This window comes from Macrotis lagotis, chromosome 1 (assembly GCF_037893015.1).
Source record: "Macrotis lagotis isolate mMagLag1 chromosome 1, bilby.v1.9.chrom.fasta, whole genome shotgun sequence".
NCBI classification, from domain to species: Eukaryota; Metazoa; Chordata; class Mammalia; order Peramelemorphia; family Peramelidae; genus Macrotis; species Macrotis lagotis.
The window spans coordinates 437,348,303-437,372,360 of record NC_133658.1 but is presented as its reverse complement, the minus strand read 5'-3'; the positions used below and the strand labels follow the sequence as shown (position 1 = coordinate 437,372,360).

The window sequence follows — 24,058 nt, the reverse complement described above, 5'->3', positions numbered from 1 at the left end:
TCCCCAAAAGTTGAATTTGACATAGAAAACAACAAATATACACTATCTATATTGGGATTGTATAAAATTGGGTTGTATAAAAATATGTTTTAAAAATAAAATTTATTTTATTAAATATTTCCCAATTCCAATTTAATCTAGTTGAAATTCCTAAGAGTATGATGCCTCTGGCTTAGACCCAGGGTCAAATTTATTCTAGTAAAAATGGATGATTTCCACAGTTGTAGATATTGTCATTATATCTGGTATCCTTATGGGTAAAAACATTGTTTTCAGAGTCCTATGTGAGTCTGTCCCATGTAAGTCTGGAGGGTAGTTTGTCCACTTGAGGATTTTTCTTTACAGGCTATGCTTACTAATGTGGAGAAGGAGAAAGTTTAACTAAGACAAATACCCAATTAGAACTAGCAATTAAGCAAATGTGTACAGCTGGTTTGTGGATGAAATTCATTCATTTATTTCTAGAATAGGTTTGTGTGTCAACACAGCATCGGATCAAGAGCCCTCAGACAAAGGGATTCTGGGACCTTTCATATCATTCTTGGTATATAATATCACATTAAAGCAGATGTATGCCCTTACTTGGCTCAGTAGGGACCTTCCTGAAAAGATGTAAACATGGCAGCAAGCTGAAATGAAAATAACTAGATCAACTAAAGCATTAGGAAACCTAGATTCAAATCCTAGCTCTCACACTTAGCTGTGTGCTCTTGATCAGGTGACTTTAGATCTCTGAGTCTTAGTTTCCTCACCTATAAAATAGTGATAATGATATATTGTCTACTTCCCAGTGTTATTGTAAGAGTCCTTTAAACCTTAAGACATAGTAGGAATATATTATTGTTATTATATTTTAAATATATGAGGAAAACACTATTGTAAAGGGAATGCTTTTTTATAAAGAAGAGAATTCTTTACACACACACACAAACACACACACACACACACACACACACACACACACACACACACACACAAACTGAATAATTACCCCCTTCACTAATCTATCTTTTGGTAGACAATAAAGAATAGTGGATAGAAAGCTGGCTCTGTGTAGTCAGCAAAATCTGGTTCACATCCTGTCTCTGACACATGTTATCTGCATGGATGAATTACTTAACCTATCATGAGGTATTGCAAGAAGTCTGAAATAAATGCTTTTTGTAGTTTTCTGACTATAGTGACAAAGGTCAGACTAATAAAGCTAACTTCACTCTCCTCAAAAACAAAGTTAAGGGGCAGCTAGGTGGTGTAGTGGATAGAGCACCACCCCTGAAGTCAGGAGTACCTGAGTTCAAATTTGACCTCAGACACTTAATAATTACCTAGTTGTGTGGCCTTGGGCAAGCCACTTAACCCCATTGCCTTGAAAAAAACTTAAAAAAAAACAAAGTTAAATGGATAAGCATTAATAAGCATTAATTCAATGGGGTGCCAAATAATTAGGAATTTTTTACAAAGCTGTGATAGCCCCAACCATATAAGAATTTCAGAATACTCCACCCCTATGCAATATTTTCTTTACCTTGTCTTATCTTGATTAGCTATAATAATCTGGGACAGAAGCTGTATCCAAGTGATGCATCTTTCATGAGCATTTACAATACTATTTTTTAAAAAAAAAGACAGAGTTGAGATATTCCTTATATTCCTATATTATTTGTTTCCTGTTTTATTTCTTGGTGTTTAGGACATTTTGCTTTTTTTTAAGACATGTCTAATATTGTCACAGACAGACTATAAAGGGCATCAACTACCCACGCTATCCCTTGTATTTACCATAATATAGTTAAATCCAAGGCTGGGTAGATATGTTGTGATGTCTTATTAAGTGATAGTTGAAGGTTCAAGAGGAGATGTGATAGCTATAAGATAGCTACCAAGAATTAAACTGATATGGTGGTTTTCCTAACCTAGGTTTTCCTAACCTGTTACTGTCAGATATTCTGTGTTAATTTAATTGGTGCTGTCCATTGTGCTAAAGTAAAGCCCGACTTCATGTCTAGAGAGCTTGTTCTAATCTCTGCTACCATTTGCTTCTTTTCTAACACCAAGCTCAAGAGGAATGAATCCTCTGTTATTTTGAACTGCTCCTGAATGAATTGTCCACAGGACAACAATAAAAACATTTCTAGATGTGTTCATTCCATTCAGATTAAAGTCTTCAAGGGCCTTTCTCCTGGATATCTTTCTTAGTGAGTTGGAACATGCTTAACATTTTCTTCATAGGTCACATCAGTATCATTTAGAACATGACAAATCAGGGGTGGCTAGGTGGCATAGTGGATAAAGCACCGGCCTTGGAGTCAGGAGTACCAGGGTTCAAATCCGGTCTCAGACACTTAATAATTACCTAGCTGTGTGGCCTTGGGCAAGCCACTTAACCCCATTTGCCTTGCAAAAAACCTAAAAGACAAAACCAACAACAACAACAAATAGAACATGACAAATCTAGGAGAGAGACAGCTTGATACAGAGGCTGCATCTAAGGACAATGATTCTGGTGTCAGAAGGTATAGGTTTAAATCTCAACTCAAATCCCAATCTTCCTGAATCTCATTTTCCTCATCTAGAAAATTAAGGAGTTGACCTAAATGGTATTTGAAAGTCTATACAGGGGGTGGCTAGGTGGTGCAGTAGATAGAGCACAAGCCCTGGAGTCAGGAGTACCTGAGTTCAAATCCAGCCTCAGACACTTAATAATTACCTAGCTGTTTGGCCTTGGGCAAGCCACTTAACCCCCTTGCCTTGCAAAAAAAAAACCTAAAAAAAAAAGAAAAGAAAGTCTATACAGCTCCATTACTAAGACTCTATAAGGTCAGCTTCAAGACATATCTCTAATATATAATATATATGTAAATTATCACCCCTGTATAGCTGACCCTTTTATACAGAGACAAAAAGCACTGATTGAGAGCCAAGATACTTGGACTTTAGTGCCAATTCTGACATGAAAATGCTGTATGACTTCATATAATATCTTTAGCTTCTCTGTCAGTCAGTTATTCAATAGATATTTGTCAAGCAATTCCTCTATGCTAAGCACTGTGCTAAGATTTAGCAAGGTATAAGGGAAAGAACAGCTAAATGACTAGGTGGGGAGAGTGCTGAGTCTGGAGTCTGGAAGACCAGAGTTCAAATCTGGTCTCAGATACTCAATAGCTATGCGACTCCCTAGGCAAGTCACTTAACCTCTGTTTGCTTTAATTCTCTGTAGAAGGAAATAATAAACCACTCTAGAATATTCACCAAAAAACCCATAGACAATATTGATATGCTATGGTTTGTGAGGTCATGAAGAGTTGAACAAAGCTAAACAACAAGGAGAAAGATCATTAGCCTTTATGCCAGAAGATTTAGGTTTAAGTATTGGACTCTTCCACTGAGAAACTGGAAGTGTGAGGAAAATCACTTCACTTTCCAGAGTCACAGTTTCCTAATTGGAAGAAAGGAAATTATTCTTCTGCTGTCTACTACTCAGGGGTGTGAGGAAAAGCTCTTTTAAAAGGTTGGTTATCATAACATCTTACTGGAGAAGTTATATTATCAGTCAGAGATAATAAAACCTTTCCAACTTACCTCAAAGTTACAGAAAATAGCTGTGGAAAAAGGTTTTTAGAAATTTATCAGTTAAAAAAAATTAAGTTTTATCTCAACACATTTTTAAAGAAAGAGCTATTAAAACCAGACAAAGAAGCTTACCTCAACTTCTTTCATGGACTGAATCTCCACACCACATTTCTTCCCTCGTTCTTTCAAGTCCTCTTCAAATGATTCAATGAGAATAATGAATTTCAGACCAGGAATTTCCTTTCTTTCCACATTTTCCAGGAGAAGAATGGCTTTTTCAGTTCTATCACAAATCACTGTGGCAATATCAGCTGAGAAGAAAATTATTGTGTCAATACTAAACAGACTCTATTGCCTGCCCAAAGCATGATATAGTTATAGAATGACCTGACTTTAATAATCTTACACTGAGGATGCTATAGCCTCCTTATTCCATCCAGCAATATTGCCATACATTTATATAGGATTTAATTAGTGCTTTGGTTTTAAAAGTTGCTAACAGATTTGTATGCATATGTATGAGTGTATTACACTTTCACACAGGTGAAAATAACATGCATGCATGCATGCAAATCAGAGGAGCAGGAAGAAAAGGACTAGTCTGTTAGTGACATAGATTTCCCATGAGAATTGGCTAGGGAGGATGGATACTTAGAAGACAAACTTCCTGCCTACAAAGTGGAAAGTCCTCAGATGGAAAAGAAATTCTCTTCCCACTTCTAGTTTGGCAAAGAAAATGGGAATTTTATAGACTGTAACTAAAAGGAGTAATTAAGGACTGATTTCGGGCAAGGCATACATTGATGGTTTAGACACCTCCGGAAGGTTCTGTTATTCTGAAATTTCCATTTCCAGGAGTACTTTGATAATCTCCTTTACGAAGTGAAGTTTCTGTTTCTGCCTTTCCTGAATTACTGTTACCTGTATTAATAATGTAGCGTATAGCTCCTGGACCTAAAGTGTCATATAGTGGAACCACCACCATGGAATAGGTGTAGCAGGCCAGCTCCGAGATGATCCACTGGTAAGAGCGATAGAAGATTTGGTGAGAAAAGGAAGAGGAGAAGAATTAAAATACTGTTTAGTGACTTGACACATGAAATAATATAAAGCACTATTTTTCTGACCTCTGGCCGGTTCTGAGCAAAGACACCAATAAACTGTTCTGTTGATGGTTTACATTCATGTTGGAGGAGTCCTGATCCCAGAAACTCTGCTCTGTCTGCCACCTGAGTATATGAGAAAGACAATTCAATAAAGAAAAATATTACATGAGAAATCTTGAGATACAGCTAAGAGATTGAATATTTTCATTTAAACAATTGTATTCCTTATACTAGAGAAGCAGCATGGTTTAGTAAATACAGGATTAGCTTTGGGGTTGAAATGATCTGAGTTCATATTGTACTTTTGATATATTATCTGTCATTTATCCTTCCTTAAGAAGGTAAATTACATGTAAGTTGCTAATCTGCAAGAATGGAAGTGGTTTCCCTACCAGTGAGCTCTTTACACCAATAAAACCTTGTCTTCTTCCCAGCCAATGACACTGAGATTTACCTTCCCTCAATAAACTTCTAAAAGGCCAAAACAAGATTGTTAAAGGTCACCAAATTGCTGATGAATTCAGTTTCATCTCAAAAGATTTGAAGTTCATCCAAGATACATTTCCTGATATTTGCTAATGGCATTATTAAGTAAAAATAATCTATCATATTTGTCAGCAAAAATATGACAAATGACATAACCTTGGAGATGAGTAATATTGTCCTGATGTCATAAACTTTTTTCTTGGAGCTTATTTAACCACAAACAATATGAATTTCACATACTGGACAATCCTCACCTCTTTGTAGGATAACCACTGATATGGCCGCTTGGGTTTCCTGGATCCAAGACAGGGACCATCTCCTATAAAAGAGGAATATTAACTGTTATACACTGTGGACATTATGGACACGTTATGAAAATCCTCTGAAGCCTCCATTCACCTACAGCACTGTATATCTTTCTCTGGACTGATGAAGCAATGTGCCAGGTTGGGGAAGACTTAAAGAAAATTGTGGTGGAGAGTCCCCAGGCTGACCCATCCATATAAATTCTAGCAGATTATGTTTTCCAAGGGTTGGGCGTGGTAACATAAAAGTCTACCAGTGTAACCAAGGGCCAGAAAGTTTTAAAAACATCTCTCTTGTGGGCAGGAGTTTGGGTACACTGCATGAATTGCAATGAGAGCTTGTGAAGGACTATACAGATGTCCTTACCCATTCTTAGACTTATTATATATATATATATTGCAATCTCCCAGTGATACAAAATATTTTACATATATTTTTCCCTTCAGAACCACAAACAAGTATCCTCCCTCTTTACCCCCAACTCAGAAAGGGTCATTTACAATGCTTTTATATTATTGAATATCTCTTTAGGGATCTGAATATTTGGGGGAGGGGTAAGTGTTGAGTCAGGTTCTATTCCATCAGTGTATCATTATCACTATATCACATTTTCCTGTGTTTTTAGGTTGAAAGAGGGCTTTATATACATTATTTCATTTGGTCTTCATCCCAATGCTATAAGTATAACAGATATTTTTATCCCCACCTTCTTGTTGAGAAGAGTGAGATCCAGAGTGTCTTGTTTAGGATGGTTAAGAAATCTTTCCTCAACATAATTCTAGCTCCCATAAAGCTAACTAATTAAGGTATAGAAGGTCAATATTACCAGTTCTAGACCTGCTTCAAATGTTTTCTCATAGTGTTTGTTCTAGCCAAGAACAATCTAAACAGATAATTTTAAAGAAATATCTTTCATGAGCAAACACAAACACAAAATAAGTCTTCAGATTTCAATGGGGAAACAAGAGGAAGTTGGAAAGAGTAGGGAAGAAAAAGTATAATGCCAGAGAGGGAATGGTCACAAGCAAAACAAACTTCCTGATCCTAAAGGGGATTAAGAAGGACTAGAATCTAAGTTGTGCCTTAAGATGCCTATTACACAAGTTAGTAATGGCTGAATAGGCTGTAAGTGAAATGTAATGGAGTATTATTGCAAGTTTTTTCACTAGACTGTGAGCTGAGAGCAGACAATGTTTATTTGTTTGGGTTTCTCTTTTTTTCCCCTTTCTTTGCATCCCCAGAGATTAGCGCAGCATTTGGCACAGAATAGATAGTTAATAAGTGCTTATTGACTTATTGCATCAAAAGAAATGACAAAAGAGATGACTTCGGAGAATCCTGGGCAGCATGAACAGTTGTAGAGTAAAATGAACACTTCTTACAAGGACAATGCCACTGTAAAGAAAAACAATTTGAATAAGAACTGTGATGAAAGCAATAAACAATCAGATCTTCAGGGGACCTGTGATGAATCCTGTGACTGACTTCCTAAAAGAGAGGTGGGTATACCTATGGTGCAGAGACATTAATATTTTTGTACATTCACTGGAAGGATTTACTTAGATGGACTGTTTATTTGTTACTAGTCCTTCACCCCAGTCCCTCCTTCTATAGTCTGTTAGTTGTGGAGGGGAGCTTGGGAGAAGGCAGAATCACTAACAGTAGTGACCCTGCCCTCCACCCATACCCATAGAGAACAAGATCTCTGAGGGTCTCTCCTGGACAGAATCTAGAAAAGCTGATGATGGGTTGATGTTGTCCTTAGGACACTATTACAGACTGGAGAAATAACCTCTGGAAGATGGGACCTATAGGAAGACTTTTACTTTTTTCAGGTAAAGCTCTTCAGGAAATCACCTAGGGAGAAGGGTTGAGGGAAAGGACTCTGGTCAAACAGACAACAGCATCTATATAAAAGAAACAAACCAGCAAGGATTCCTCCTTTTCACAGTTGTTGAAGTGGGAGAAAGGCTGTGCCAGTCTGACTCCTGAACATATTTAGTCCTTTACTCAAGTAACAAGAAACAGAGTATGTGGAAGCACAATCCCCTAGCCACCTCAGACCAGCAGGCCTTACAATGCTGCTCTAGGACAGAAGGTGAGACTTTTCAGAAGAGTCTCAGGAGCCAAGGGTCATAGGCTTTCAAACTGGAAGGGTACGTGCATCTGGAAACTCCCCCCTTCCCACTTATTTTTCTACAGGAAGAAACTAAGGCTCAGAAAAAGACAATGACCTTACCCAAGATAACACAGATAGTAAGAAACAGAACCAAAACATTTTAATCCAAGAATGAGCATAAGAGTTGGCATGAAGGGAATACAATAAGGAAAACTTTTCAGTAGAAATTTTTACAAACATATTTTGTCTAGTCAGAAAATCCTACTCTCTGGGAGTATTTATTCTGTGATAAACTGGGTCCTGTAGATTACAGTAAAGGTCTAGAAATTCCAGAGGAGAATTACACAGTGGGAACAATTTTCAAATCTTGGCCTGCTTTGTATTTACCTTTGAACCTCTTCACAGGACTCAAAGCCTATTATTAAAATAAAACAACCCAAAGCACAATAAACAGGTGACCATTTCAACTCAAAGACACTCTCCAGAAAGCAAAATATCCCAATTTTTATGAAGAAAGTCTTGATCCTACGTCACTGTCTGGTGCATGTGTACATTAAAAAAAAAGAAAGAAAAAGATTCTTCTTACTTCAACTGGAAATCACTTTCCATTTCCTGCCTGACCCTAAGTTTTTGGAATACAATCCCAAAATGTTCTAAAAACCAAGGCAGTATAAATTATGTAACAATTACATCTCCTCAGGCAGTGGAGATTTATTTTTCAGGGGTGACTAACTAACACACAATAAAAAGCAAAAAGCTACGAGTGCTATCTGTGGGGTGGGGGTGGGGGGAGGGAAGCAAGATTAGGGGAAAACTGTAACATTCAAATAATATCTTTAATAAAAATTTAAAAAAAAGAATGAAGCTGTGCTTCATCACCATCATCATCACCATCATCATCACTTTGTTTCATCATTCCAATAGTGTCTGCTGCTATTGAATGTGGTCAGAATCTTTCTGAACTCATATTTTTTTATTCTTTATTTTAAGAAGAAATGGCATTCAATTGGTGGGTGAATTAAATGAACACAATATAAAAATGAAATACAACAGTGAAAGTTAAAATTACAAACCCAATACAAAAGAAAGATTGTTGAACATAAAAAAAAAGCAAAAAGCTCTGATGTGTCTTCCTCTCAATTAGTTCTTGTGTGAAAAAAAATTAATAAAGCTATGATTTCCTTAACTCCCTCTATTCCACACAAGGTGCTCCCTCACTTTTTATTCACAAAATTACAGACTCCTGGAGTACAACATTTTTTTTTCAGTTCAGTCCCCCTCTTCTTTAATAACCCATGTTGGGATGCCCTTTAGAATTCCTTTACTTTTTACATCAAAACAGTCCTTTGTAAGCCCCTGAGAAAAGTCATCCTGGAGTATGTTTAGTTTCTTTGCCAAGTAAAAAGACAGAAACTGGAAATCTAGGAAAAATGTAATTATCTTAACCTTAAGACCTTAACCAAGACTTCATTTATGCCTAAACCAAAGGCCATGTGCTGGGGGAAAGTAGCTAGGTCCCTTACCAAAAGAGAAAATTGTCTAACTTTATAGCTAGAACATGAGGATTGGTAGTGGGGAGATATAGGCAAGGACCAATAACTAGTGAGTTTTCATCATTCACAGAAATGACTTACCTAGGACATGCCTATTACTACATACTCTCACTACTATATCTGAGGGTATAGTTCAGGTTTCTGTAATATTGAGGTGGCAATATTAGTGCTCTTATTTTGAAGAAAAAAAGGATTTTGAAAATAATTCTCAAATTCACCTTAGTAGTAACTTTCCTTTGTAATTTGATCATAGAGGCAGAAATGAGCTTGAAATGCTAACCAAAGGTCTTTATAGGATTTGTTTATTTTTTTACTTAGTAACTTCATCAGACCAAAACCTGATTCATGGAATAATAATGTGAGGGAAAGGTCAAGGTCATTTATTATAGTTCAGAGATTGTTGAATTGATCAAAATCTGTCCCATGGCATTAAAATTTTAAACATTTCTTAGATGAGACTACATGAAGAATTTCAATTGTCCTTGACTCCTAGGCAATATCTAAATCTTTGTCCTCAATCAGCCTATTAATCTGCAACTTAACTTAGTTTACCTATAGAGTTGTTTGACAAAGTTTGCTTCCTTTAAGAGATGTATGATATTATGACTCTGTTTGACTAAGTTTGGTCAACTTTTATGACATTGAAGGAAGTATGCTAACTTTTATCACCCAAGAGAAATGTACAAGACTGCAATAGTAAAAGAATTATTTTTTTATCACTCTGATGTAATTTTGCCTATAAGAGGTTTTATCAGAATCCTAATGAAGGTTAAGATTTTCTCTAGGTCCTGAACCTATGCTTGAACATAATAATAAAACCTAGTTTATTAACTGTATAACTTCTGCCTTGTGGTAAATATATTTTGACATCACTCACTACACAAATTCAGAGGGGAAATATTTCTCTCATCTCAATCTAGATGAATTTTTTCTATCTCAGTATTGTTTTGGTCTTCCTCTCTTCATATCTAAGCCCCCACTTCTCTTTTATCCAAAGATGAGATAATAATATCTATACCACATAGTTGAAAGGAAGGTTTTTTGTAAGCCTTAAAGACCTATGTGATCTGCTATTGTTGCTGCCTTGGTATCACCCAGTTAACCTTTGTACTTAGAGCATTTGCAAGCTATTCTCCACTTCCAGGCCTGGCTAGCCCTTTCCTGCAAGCCCTGTGGTTCCTGATAAATAGTTACTTACTTTACCAAATTGTGATTACCAACCTTCAGCTGGAGTGAAAAGAGCATACATTCCATGTCCACATGGTCTCTGTTAGGACACATGAAACTCCTTGGCCCAGAAGTGATCAACACTCACCAGAGATGTTCAGCCCCCTTCTGAAGACTTCATACATGGTCCGAGCATCATCATAATAATGATTCAGCAGCTTGGGACTTCCTCCAATCACGGACCGCCGAGCTCCATCAAATCCCTGTGGAATCAAAAAGACTTGGGTTGTAAAAGAACTCTGGAAACATATTTCCGGGGAGGGGAGGGGTTAGAAAGCAGTCTATCAGCTCCATCCCATAAAGATGACAATATATAGAATCTTTCCAACTATCTGCCACAGACTCATTTCATCTGTTAGTAAGGAAATTTATTGCATAAATCCTATAACTCATGGGCTAGACAGACTAGACATAACTATTCCTATTTTAATTGTGGCACCATTTTCAAACCACAAATAGTATGCATGCCCAGGTATGTGTTAACAGGGAAATATTTATCCCTACTCTACTGCTTCTTTGACAGTATAGTTTTTCCATGTCTTGGATCCTCATGACTCTCACTGAAGAAGTTTTTGGCATTGACTTATAAAGTAAGAGTACATTGAGGAAGATCATATTAGGTTTAGTAGTATTCATAACTTGACCTTGTCCTTCGGTTTAGTCTTTTTTTTAGGTTTTTGCAAGGCAAACGGGGTTAAGTGGCTTGCCTAAGGCCACACAGCTAGGTAATTATTAAGACCGGATTTGAACCCAGGTACTCCTGAATCCAGGGCCGGTGCTTTATCCACTGTGCCACCTAGCTGCCCCCTAGTTTAGTCTTTAAAAGAAGGTTGAGATCTGGGAAGAGGATCATATATAGAGAGACTTAGACACAGGCACAGACACAGATGTACACACACATACACACAAAAGCTAGGATGCACTTGAACATAGCAATACATCTGTGCATCCATGTAGCCATTAAAGGGAACGATGGGTATGGAGGGGCCTACAGAAGATGGAGATGTAGAAAGAGAAATGAAACCTTCATTAGATAAAGGGATTTAGAACAGCAAAGAGCAATTGGAAGAGGAGACTGTAATCTCTCTCACATCTCAGGCAGACTAAACAATCTCTTTAGCCATGCTAAGGAAGGAGGATCAACTCCTTCAACAAAGAACTATGTACACTAAGAAACAGCCATGCCACATGAGAAACAAGACAGAGCTAGACCTTCTAGAACAGAAATTGTGCACCAAAGACAAAAGAATTTCAGTTGTTTCTATAGTCAGAATCCAAAAGAAGGTTGGACAAGCAAAGAAACCCATTAATTGATAGTTGCTGACTCTGAGCTCACTCAGCATCACTCTCCTACCTCTGATGCTACCAGGATTGAGGGTGTCCTAGAAGATCCAAGTACCTTAGGATTTGTAATAAAAATTAACTCTAGGCCCCAGTTCCCTGTTCCTCTTTGAATGCCAGAGAGACCCCAGCTCAAGACTGCAGAAATTTATTCTGTAACAATCAGAGCTGAAGTAGGACTTTAGAAACAAAACTGGACTGAGAGGGTATGCCAGGTATTCAGTAATATGGCAGACAATGCTATTGCACCACTGTTACAAAGTTCTGAACTGCTGGTGTCAAGTAAGAGAACTGAAAAAGTATAGAGTCAGGCAGGATACCTAATTAGGACATCATTTGTGTATGTGTTTACACACACATACATATATGTGTGTATGCAAGTGTGTGGTTGTGCAGCTCTCCATAAAGGCAGGAGGAAAGAGTTAAAAATTTAACTAGGGCCAGTTCTGTCACATAAAAATTATTTGGAGCAGAGACTTAGGCTGATTGCCTAGCATGGAAGGAGGCTGAAATGATTTGAGATTGAGTCTCAAATGAAATCATTAGAAAGATAATCAGCAAGTATGCAATAGGGAAAATAAAAATGAAGAAAAAAATATTGAAATTACCAAAGATCTCAGATAGAAGGAAACTCAAAGTTCTTGAAAATAAGCAGATGAATCACTGGTGAAAACATATACAAATATGACCACCTGACCTATTAAATCATTCTGCAACTCTGACTGGGTTTCTGTAGGCATAACCTAGGTTCTTAGTTAAGGGTTTCTAAGCAGCAGGTAGAAATGCTCCAACTTCCCAGCCAAACAGGGCTAGGTTCAAGCAAGGCAATGAAGATTTCTTTCAAATCCCACAATTGAATAAAGTTTTCTCACAAGACAGAAATTGGACTAGACCCATGATTGATTAGAAAGGGAACTGAGTTAGCTCCAGAATTGAGTCACAAGATGGAATTGGCATGATTAACTCAATTCCCACTACCACTTACTGTTCTAATTCCCCCAGTGGTAAAAATTGGCTAGAAGGGAGACCCTACAATGGATATTTTGGAAGATTTGATTGCATGAGGAAAACAGAATAAAAGGACCAGATGAATCAGACATTCAGAGGAATCAAAGAATCAGAGGAAAGAAAGGGAGGAAAAGTTATAGCAGGAGAAAAAGGTAGTTAATAAGCAAGATCTCAAAGTCAAAAGGATAACATAAGAGAAAACAAATGAGAGGAGAGGATCGAGGTGAAAAAATGAGATTAAGTGGCAATAAGTCCAATTTAAAAAAGATTAAGATAAAACAACTGAAAGAACAAAGTATTGTGTCTCTAGCAGAAGGGGAAAAGAATAACTTTAAAACTCACTATTATTTATAGCTAGAGAAAAATATAAACCTAACTCTTGCAACTTTAAATATGAATGGATCAAGCAATCCAATAAAATGAAAAAAGCGACAAATTGTATAAGAAAACAAAACAGAAAACATTTAAAAAACAAAGACCTAAATAAAATAAAACTAAGGGGACAGAAAAAAATTACTGTGTATCAAACGAATTAAAGAAAGCAGATGTTGCAGTTATGCTATATAGAAAAAGTAAAAACAATCAAAAACTAAACAGGTAAAATTAAGGAAAACAAAGTACATATGTTCCATGTTCTTTAGCATCCAAATTCATGAAGAAAATATTATCTGAGCTACAGGATGGCATAGACAATAACACCATATTGACAGATGACTTTAATATTCCCTTTCAGTTCTGAATGAGTCAATAGAAAGATAAAAAAGAGGGGAAGTATGGAACCAAAATATTTCTGGAGAAAATAGAGTAAAAAGATTTATAGCATCTTCTAAATGAAACTTCAAAAGATGATAAATATTTCTCAGAACCACCTTGTAACTTTTACAAAAAAAGATCAGGTAGAGATATTTCAAACATAAAAAGGTAGAAATGGTAAATGCATCCTTTAGAGATCACAATACAATAAAAATAGTAATTGGCTGAGAGATAACAAAGGATCCCAATGAAGACTAAATAAAGAAATCCTAAGTAATCAGTAGATTAGAGAACAAATCATATAAACAATTACTAATTATGTAAAAGAAAATGATAATGATGAAACCACATGCTAAAATTTCTGGGATACAGCTAAAGCAATTTTTCAGGGGAAAAAATCATATCCTTACAAATATATATTAACAAAATAGAAAATTAAAGGATTAAAGAACTATGAATTTAAAAAATTAGAAAGCCAACAAATAAAAAACCTTAAAATAACAACAAAAGAGAAAATATTTAAACTACAGAGGAAATAAATAGGTGAAAGCCCTAAAATTATAAAACTAAAAACTGGTTCTTTGAAAAAATAAAATTGAAAATCTATAATTAATCATATGAAAAGAAAGAGGACAGAAAATCAAATCAATAAAATGAGTGAGCAAAGCAAAACCATCACAAAACTAGAAGAAATAAAAAGAATAATCAGACCATATTATACTAATGAAAATGAGAATACAAAAGAAAAAGAGGAATGTCTTCAAAAATATAAAGTATCCAAACTATGATATGGCAGGGATTTTAAAAAATACAATTTTTAAAAAAAGGAATAGATCTAGAGTTAGAGAATCTACAAAAGGTATGTAAAAACTCCTAGTTCTAATGAACTCAAAGGAGAATTCTATTAAATTTTTAAAGAACAATTAATAACTGTCCTTCCCAAATTATTTTCAAAAATTAAGAAAGAGTACACAGAATCCTATTGTAAAATACATTTGGTCCTAATATCTAAACTAGGGAAAGATAAAACACAGAAAAAAAACTATAGTTGAATATGGACTCAAATATATTAAGCAAAATTCTGTCAAATAGGCAATTTATTCAAGAAATCATTCATCATAGCCAACAGAGATTTATATGAGGATATTTCAACATTAGAAAACAACCAACAAAATTAATGATATAAAAGCAATTAAACACCCCAAATCACATGATTAACTCAATAGATTCAGAAAAACCCTTTGACAAAGTACAACATTAATTCGTGGCAGAAATCTTACAAAATTAGACATAAAGAAACCTTTTTAATATTATTAAAATCCATCTAACGCCAAAACCAAGCATAATATACAATGGGAATATGTTTTCTAGTAAATACAGAGTAAAGCAAGTATTCTCACTCTCCTCATTTTTAATACTAGCAATAATGATAAGACAAGCAAAAGAAATTAAAGGCATAAATATAGAGAAAGAGAAGATGGGGCAGCTAGGTGACTAACTCTGGATTCAAGAGGACCTGAATTCAAATCCAACCTCAGACACTTAAGAATTACCTAGTTATGTGACCTTGGGCAAATCACTGCTTTGAAAATATAAAAGAAGGAGGAGGAATAATAATAATAATAATAATAATAATAATAATAATAATAATAATAATAATAAGAAGAAGAAGAAGAAGAAGAAGAAGAAGAAGAAAGAAAAGCCATACTTAATTGATGGTGAAAATTTTAGGAAAATATACTAATCGAGATAACTGATAGTTTCCACAAAGTTTTGGGCTACAAAATAAATCCTTGGGCAGCTAGGTGATGGGTGGACAGAGTACAGAGTACTGACCCTGGAGTCAGGAGGACCTGTGTGACCTTGGGCTTTAAATACATACATACATACATACATATATATATACATACATATATACATCCTCAAAATTCAACAGCTTTTCAATATGATAATAAAAATAGGAAGGGAATATAATAATAAACAAAGTGAAATTCTAATCCAAATAAGTACAAAATGCATAAAATATCTGAGGTTTGATATATCAAAGCACCCAAAAGACTTGTATAGATTTAATTACAAAGTGCTTCATAAAGTAATAAAAAAAATTTAAAGCGTTTAAGGAATATTCAGAGCTCATGGCTAGGTCATACCAATATAATAAAAATTACAATTCTACCAAAGTTAATTTAGACTTATAAGCTATGCCAGTCAATCAAATTTCTGAGGAGAAATTTTGTAGAACTTGATAAAAGAGTAACAAAATTTATTTAGAAAATAAAATTTCTAGGATATTAATGGAAATGTTTAAAAAAAAGTAACATGAAGGGCAAATAAACTTTAAAATATGGTGTAAACCAAACAGTCACTCAGACCATATGGTCTTATTTAAAAAAAAAAACCAGATTAGATCAGGGAAAATCAGAAACTATAGTGTCAAGTTATTTAGTATTCTATAAACAAAAATTGGGACAAAATTCCTAATCTGATTAAAAACCTGGGAAAACTAGGTAATAGTGTGGCAGAAATTAGACTTAGACCAACACCTTATACCATATTCCATAATATATTCTAAAAGAATATACATCCTTAACATTAAGGATCATGGTATTTTTAAAAATTGAAGGGAAATTGTTCACATGACTCTCACAGAAATGGGTGGAATATATATTCTTAATTAAGCCAGAGAAAAAGGCAATTACAAAAGATAAAATAGGTAACTTTGATTATATGAAAATGAAAAACTTCTACATAGAGAAAAATAACACACCTGGGGGGAAAAGGTAAGTGACTGAATAGGAAAAAAAATCTTTGAATCAAATTTTTCTGATAAGGATTTAGTATCCAAGATACATAAATAATTTAGTAAATGTACAAAAGAATAATGGCCATTCTCCAATAGATAAGTGGTCAAGAGATCTGAATAAACAGTTCTCAAAAGAAAAATTATCAACTATTCATAGGCACATATTAGAGTTCCAAATCACTAATCATAAGAAAATGCAAATTAAAAACAACTTTGATGTTTCCCCTCATTTCCCTGAAATTAACAAAAATGATAAAAAAAAGACAATAGTTGTCATTAAAAAATTGTGGGAGATAGGCATACTAATATATTCCTATAAAGCTGTGAAATATAACTAATTTGGAAAAGCAATTAAAATTAAACACAAATACAATGACTAAAATGTTCATGTCTTTGAAACCAGAGACTCCATTACTAGACTTAAGAAAACAAGCCATCAATGAGTTTTCATACACACTAAAATATTTATAGCAGCATTTCTTGTGATACAAAAAAAATAGAAATAAATTTGAAAACCATTTGTTGGGGAATAGCTATACAATTTGTGGTACATGAGGGCAACAAGGTGACACAGTAGAATATTGAGCCTGGAGTCAGGAGTTCAAATTTGGCCTCAGATACTTACACCCTGGGCAAGATAATCAACCCTGTTTGCCTCAGTTTCCTCATCTGTAAAATGAGCTGCAGAAGAAAATGGCAAACTGTTCTAATATCTTTGCCAAGAAAATCCCAATGTGATCCTGAAGAGTCAGACATGACTCAATAATATTAATATTAATATTAATGTAATAAAATATTAGTATACTGTAAGAAAGAAGCTCGGAAAGAATATGGAAAGACCTATATGAACTGATGCAGAATGAAGTGAATAGTCAAGAAAACAATATTCATAGTAACTACAAAAATGAAAAATGTAAATAATTACATACTAAAAAATCTAAAGTGAATGCAACAAAAGTATAAAGATTAACTGGGTCTAGGGACATCAGAGATCCACAATAGAGAATTGTTTGATACTCTCTGGCCGTCTCTGATTGTGAGGATCATGGACTACAGTGTGTTCCACATATTTTTGTTAGATTAAATAAAATCTGTTCTATTCTAATATTGTTTTGGCCTGCAGGCTTGCAGAGAAATTGGGGGCCAATTTAGGAAGAGAAGTGAACCAAATTTTTATATTTCTATTGGAAACTTGTATCCAAAATTGTAACCAGGATTTCTTCAAGCAAAGGCAGACCTATTCAAAAAGAATTCACTTCCAAATAACTTAGATTCTAAAGGTGCATGACTTAAGGAAGGGAAAATATCATGCAGAGGAGGTACAAGTTAGAGGAGCTGATTCCAAGGAGAAACTCTCAAATTAGGGTTGGCTTATCTATGCTCCTACCTCAAAATATATTCTCCATCAGAGCCTCACTTTGTTCATATCACTCTATCACAATGTCTAAAATCCTACTTATTAGAGTTTCAGTTGGGTTAACAATCATATTATTTTTAAAGAGCTCAGTTCAGATGTTAATATGCATAAATTTAACTGACTTCTGAATCATAACCCATGACAGAGTACACTCAGCAAAGACTTTTTGATTGGAATTCAGAAAGTCATGAAACCCACTGAAAATAAAGAGAAACCAAAGTGGAGAGTTGATTTAATTTTCACACCAGATTAGATGAAGACAGGAAATTCTGTTTCATCTGTTTTGCATCTCTCCCAGCACAATGCTCTATACATTGTGAATATTTGAGGAATGTTCGCTGAATTAAATTAATTAAAGTAGCTAAAAAGAGGAGCCTAATATCTAAGTCACATGCTCTTCTGATGAATCTTAGGATAAAAATCTGGTGAAGAGTATAAGCATGTACTCTAAAGGCTAAAACTTTTGGGAAATTAATTGTCAAACCTAATTTCCCAACCATCTTCATCCTTTTCTCTCTTCATCATTTGGCCTTGCTGGTCAATATTTCCTCCTGAATAGTCTCTCCTCTATTTGGGTTATGTTGAAATTATGCCCATCATCATGCATATTCTGCTCTCTAACTGTTAATGTATCTATCCAGACACTCTTCTTTCCATTTTCTCAGTCTCTGTTTCTGTCTGTCATTTTCTCTTGCACAAAAAACACACTACATCTATTCCAATCAGTTTAATTATGATCTCCAAGTAGATCCCAAATCTATATACCCAAACTTAATATTTCTCCTGAACTCCAGAGTTCCACATACTCAATTGCCTATTGAATATTTTGAACTGTATGCCCACAGGCATCTCAAATTCAACATTATCCAAAACAGAATTCCTTATCTATTTTCTGAATTTATTTCTATTGAGTAAGAACATCACCATCTTTTAATCTTCTTAATTCACAATTTTTGACATTGTGAGACTTGACTGAGACAATGTATGTAAAGCATTTTGTGAAGCTGAGAGTCTTTTATAATCACCAATTATTATTATTATTGTCAGCCTCCATTTTCTAGGTCTTGAGCCTGGTGATAACTTCTTTTCTTGAACTTTCCACTGCACACCTGTTAGATTCAAGTAGTGTTTGTAGAGCAATACAGAGATGTGCTGGTAAATACAGCATTTAACAACCACGTTCTTGGGGGGGGGGGAAGTAAACATGCATGCTTTTAAGTTTAATCTGCATTATTGAAACTTTCTTAGGTCTAGACAACCAACAAAACAATATTTCAAGCTCAAACTTGTGGTACTTTTTGAGGTGTAAATGCTTAAGTTCTTGCAGATAGCTTAGAATAGCGCCAACACATACTATGCTAGATTCCTTACTCTCCTTTACCTCACATATTTAATTAGTTGCCAGGTTTTCCTGATTCTACTTTTACAGAATCTCTTACATTTTCTTTAACACAGTCACCACACCTGCAATAATTTACCTGAATTACTGGGAGCAACTCCTAATTCATCTCCTTATCTCAAGTTTCTACCTCCACAAAACTGTTATAGGGATATTCATAAAGGATAGGTTCTGACCATGCAATACCCATGTCAATAAACTCCAGTGCCTTCCTATTAATTATAGAACCAAATTGAAACTTCTCTTTGGCACTTAAAACCCTTCACAGTCTGACTCCAATTTATTTTCCAGTCTCATTGTATATTTCCATACATTCAAAATCCAACAAGACTGGCTTTCTTCCTATTCCTCATAAAAGATACTCTACTTTGTATTTCCATGTTTTTTATATTGGTTGCACCCTGGAATTCATTTTCTTCTTATTCCAGCATATTTGAATCCTTAATTGACTTCAACATTTCGCTTAAGTATTAATTTATTTCATTGATTAAATGAAATAGTGTTTCTAGTTCTTCCTAACTATCTTTTATTTTCATACATTTATTTATATTCATTTTCTTTTCTGATAGAATGCAAAAATCCTTGCAAGTAGGAGCTATTTCTTTTTTTATTTGTATTTCCAACATTTAGCATAGTGCTGATACATAAAAATTTTCATTACTAAGTGCTTATTAATTGATTGATTTGATTCAATCAATCTGCCTGCTAAGTCATAAGTTGGGTAGGGTGACCAGAGTTTTGTACTAGGCTGCCAAATTTGGAGGGTGTTGATGATTCTTATAATGCTTAATCAATATATAAACCATACAGCTTATAAACCTAATTAGTAAAATAGTTCATTAAAGCAGGAACCTATCAGATGGCTGATTGGTCTGAAATTGTTTCTTGCCCCATTCTGTCCTCTAATTCCCTATCCTTTCTGTCACTTGCTCTGGGCAAATTTATGGTATTTGCATTGGGTATGAAAAACTCTAGTTATATTTCTGGCTAGCATTCTCTGTATTCTGCCTGCTACTGTGATATTAACTTCTCAGGATGAATTTCTGCTCTGACTTATCTCAGTAGCTTTGATTTTGGAGTTCCAGAGAAAATCTAGTTGCATTTATTATTCTTTAAAAGAACAGTAAGCACTTACTATGCATGTGGATCTCTATGCTAGGCGCTAGAAAATATACATTTAACTTGGATAGGATACAATCCTGTTCTTAGCATGGTAATAACATGCAAACAGATAATTATAAATAATATTATATGATAAGGTCATTAGAAATATTAGAGAAAATGTTCTCTGTAAAGAGCCAGCCTAGTTTTCAGCATATATTATCTTGGAACCTAATTTAGAACCTATCCTTCTTGTTGAAAGCCAGGCTTGTCCCATTCCCTGAGCTCCAGTAATCCACAGATCCCTCACTTTAGGCCTTTGTACAGGAGAGACACATTAAAGCTCACTAAGATTTTCCCTAGTAGTGAGCAGTGAAGTCTGACTAGACTGTCTGTTCTAAGATAAAGTGTCCCCAGTCCTGAGCCCTAGGGCACAGGGTCCTGAGTCCTGAGTCCTGAGACACACTGCCCTCATACTTTAACTGAACTTCTGGGTTCTCTGCCACAATATTCTCTCCCTCACCCCCATCTGAAATTGCTCCTGAGAGTGTGTGAAAGCCTGATTCCCCCTGCCTCCATGGAGGTAGCCAGTTTGGAGGCTGTTGCCAGGCAGCCAAGGAATCTCTCTCAGGGGCATATAACTTGGTTCAATTTCCCTCAGTACTTAGTGGTACCCTGAGCCATTCTCCCCTGGGAGAAAACAAACACTAATGCCAGGAGAGGAGCAGTGTCAAGTGAAAACAGTCACAAGTAGTAACCATCCATCCATCCAACCATCCATTCATTCAGCAAAACCCAAAGAACCTACTGGATACTTCATACCTATGCTGGATGGAGGACTCATGGGAAGTTTAGAAAGGACAGAATTGTCTTTTGCTGGATTTACTGCCCTTACTGGGATTTAAATTTTAGTAGGGTAATAAGATACAGTTAATTTTACACAATAATATATAAGGATATATATATATATATATATATATATATATATATATATATATATATATATATATATAAAAGAGGATAAATATATAAAGAGAAAAGTAACAAAATTGTGATGTTTGAGGCAGGAGATGGGAGATTGTTATTGACTGAGGGAACTGTAGAGAAGATGACATTTGATTTAGGATTTAAAGGATTATTAGTGATACAACAAGTGAAGGGAGGGGAAGACATTCTAGTGAGGCAGGACCAGAAACAGGGCTAGCCAGGAATAATGGAAGGCACTACCATAATAGTGGCAGGCAGTGACTAGGAGTACCAGTGAGAGGTAGTAAGAATGGAAAACAATGTTATTAGCAGCCAGGGGGTAGTAATGGAAGGCAAGAACAGTAGCAGACAATGACAATAGCAAATGAGGACAGTAATAATGAAGCAGCAACATCAGGCAGTCACAATAGAGGCAGCATAAGGCAGTAACAATGATAAACAGAAGCAGCAATTTGTTATGACCAGCAGGGTATCAGTTATGTTAGGAAAATACATAAAACTGAAACTTTACCAAGGCAAGAAAGCACAGAGCTTTTCAGAGCCCCTGGGCTGACTCTGGCTCCTGGTCTTACCTCTGCTTCTTCAGACTGCATCAGGAGGTCACATGGTGGCTTAACAGCTTTTGGCCGATTAGCAAACCAATAGGCCAGCAGAGCAGCAAAGGCCCCAATACCCACTAATGTGGTGGCTGGCAAGTTACGCAAAAACTGGCTGAAATCATCCAGCTCTGGCAGACGCAGACTCCTCAGGATCTCCTGAGCTTGCATCTTCTCCAGGATTGAAAGGGCAAACTCTGTAAAGATACCAAAACAATAATCAGTACAAGTGTGTTTGGGGGGAGGGAGAGGAGGGGTAAAGAAGGATTAGAGGGAGATGGTGGGGGGGCAAGGAGACAAGATGGCAAATACAGAACAAGTGTACAGAGGAGAGCTCATCCTACATCCTTTTAACTTCGGGTATCCACTGCCTGGGGATTTGGGTAACTGTGCCTCTAATCCCAGCAACCCTACAAAACTGAAAGCCACCTTGAGGCTAAAAGCCACTATATCCAAGTAACCACTGATCTTGAAAGCCTCGTTTTAGACTTCTGAAAGTCACCTTCCTTCCTAAGGCAGAGAGATTGCAGGATGATGAGAATGATTTTGGAAAGGAAAGATTTCGTATCTGCTCTGATGTCTCTAGGTCTCTCTGGGGATCACGTGACTCTCTGGAGTAGTAGCTCTCTGTGGAAAATATTGTGGGATGATATGCATGCAAATACAGAGTACATTTACCTCACACAAAGAGAGCTCAATGTTTCAGCATTAAACATGTTTTTGTTCAGATTTTCATTTCTTTAAGAGAAAGAAGAGAAAGAATTTAACCCAGTAGTTTTTTTTAAGTCATCCACCTGACTTCTAGGCTCCCAATTATTGGGTGATTCTCACCACCTCACCCCTCCAAATCCTTAATATGGTAGAGGCCAACTTAAGTATCAATCTCTAGGGCATAGTTCAAAGAAATGGAATGAGGACAGTGTTAGTAGCCCATATCATGTTTTTGTTGTATTTTCTGGCACAGGTAAATTGTTAACTCCTTCAATTACTCAGTTACCCTATATGCTGAGGATAGAGTCAGAGTTCTGAGCGATGGATGTAGGTAGTTACTGGTCATATACCTTTCATAATGCTCAGGTACTGAGTCTAGGCTAGGAAGTTTAAACAAAAGGTAACTCTTGGCAAATTTTTTCCCCTAATTCCAAAACAACTGTCTTCTTTTTTGCTTCTGTTAAACTGCAAAAGTAAGAAAGGAATGACTAAATGGCTATCCCTTTTCATATTTGCTCCCTATTATCCTTTACATTACATTCAAATTCTTTTGCCTGGTATTTAGGGCTCTTTATTGCACTGTTCTGTCTTTCCAAATTCTCATACTACTCCCCAATATGCTCTAAACACAATGGATTACAATCTTTCCTTTGAAAGTATACTATGCTTTTTCTTCCCAAGCCTCTACTTAAACTGCTCTCTACTCTCAGTATTAAATTAAATTCAAGACAATCATAGAACAAAGTCCCAGATAATTTTAGTAACGCAATCCAATTGGTCCAAGAAGGATTCTCAGGGTGGGAGGGTCAACTGGGGACAGGGGGAATGAAATGTCAAGCTTTAGTACTGGAAAGTACTGATGTGGTTGAAAAATATTTTGCCCAGGGAGTGAAATGAAGGGGAATTAAAGGGAAGAAAGAGAAGAAATATTAAAATAGTTTATGATGGAAAGAAAACTATATCTAACAAATGTATAACCATGAATATCAATAAAATGAACTCACTCAGAAAATGGAGGAGAGCCAATAGATTAGTAATCAGAATTCAATAATATAGTGTTTACAAGAAACACATTTAAAAAACACAGATTTACATAGAGTTAAGATGAAGAGCTGAAGTAGAATCTGTTATATCCAGGAAAATAAAAAATAAAAACCAAAAAGACCCTCCAAAACCAGGAGTAGTAATCATGATCTTAGACAGGGCAATAATAAAGGATTTCACTAAAAGAACAGAAGAAAATTATATTAGAGAAAATGACATATTTAAAGAAATCCATAATTAGTAAAATTATATCAGTGAGAAATATATTTGTATATATACATATATATTTGTATGTAACAAATAACATGGCATGTAAGTACTCAGAAAAAGTTAATCAAATTATAAGAGAAAGAGAAAGCAGAGCAATAATCACTGAAAACTTCAATGTCCTCCTTCAAGAGCTAGACAAATTTAACAGAAATAAAAACAAAGGGAAAGAAAATAAAAGACCTGAGGTAGAGAGAGCTGCGATAAGTACAATGAGCAGAGCACCTATGAGAGGCAATGTCTACTGGGAGCTCCTATGTAGTA

At 35.5% G+C, this 24,058-nt stretch overlaps 1 protein-coding gene across 4 annotated transcripts in view; it reads right to left on the bottom strand.

Moving 5' to 3' along the window:
- Window positions 1-24,058, bottom strand: part of ACSL6 (acyl-CoA synthetase long chain family member 6) — a 153,352-nt gene that overhangs the window by 54,526 nt on the left and 74,768 nt on the right. For 3 of the 4 annotated variants that reach the window (XM_074213292.1, XM_074213289.1, XM_074213290.1), the window contains exons 2-7: window positions 21,749-21,969; window positions 10,456-10,570; window positions 5,417-5,481; window positions 4,698-4,799; window positions 4,492-4,591; window positions 3,703-3,881 (exon numbers count right to left, since the gene is read on the bottom strand). In XM_074213292.1, the coding sequence (XP_074069393.1) occupies window positions 3,703-3,881; window positions 4,492-4,591; window positions 4,698-4,799; window positions 5,417-5,481; window positions 10,456-10,570; window positions 21,749-21,969 (782 nt within the window). Of the gene's footprint in view, window positions 1-3,702; window positions 3,882-4,491; window positions 4,592-4,697; window positions 4,800-5,416; window positions 5,482-10,455; window positions 10,571-21,748; window positions 21,970-22,274; window positions 22,361-24,058 lie in introns of those variants that run through there. The other variant, XM_074213291.1, reaches the window with a different exon arrangement.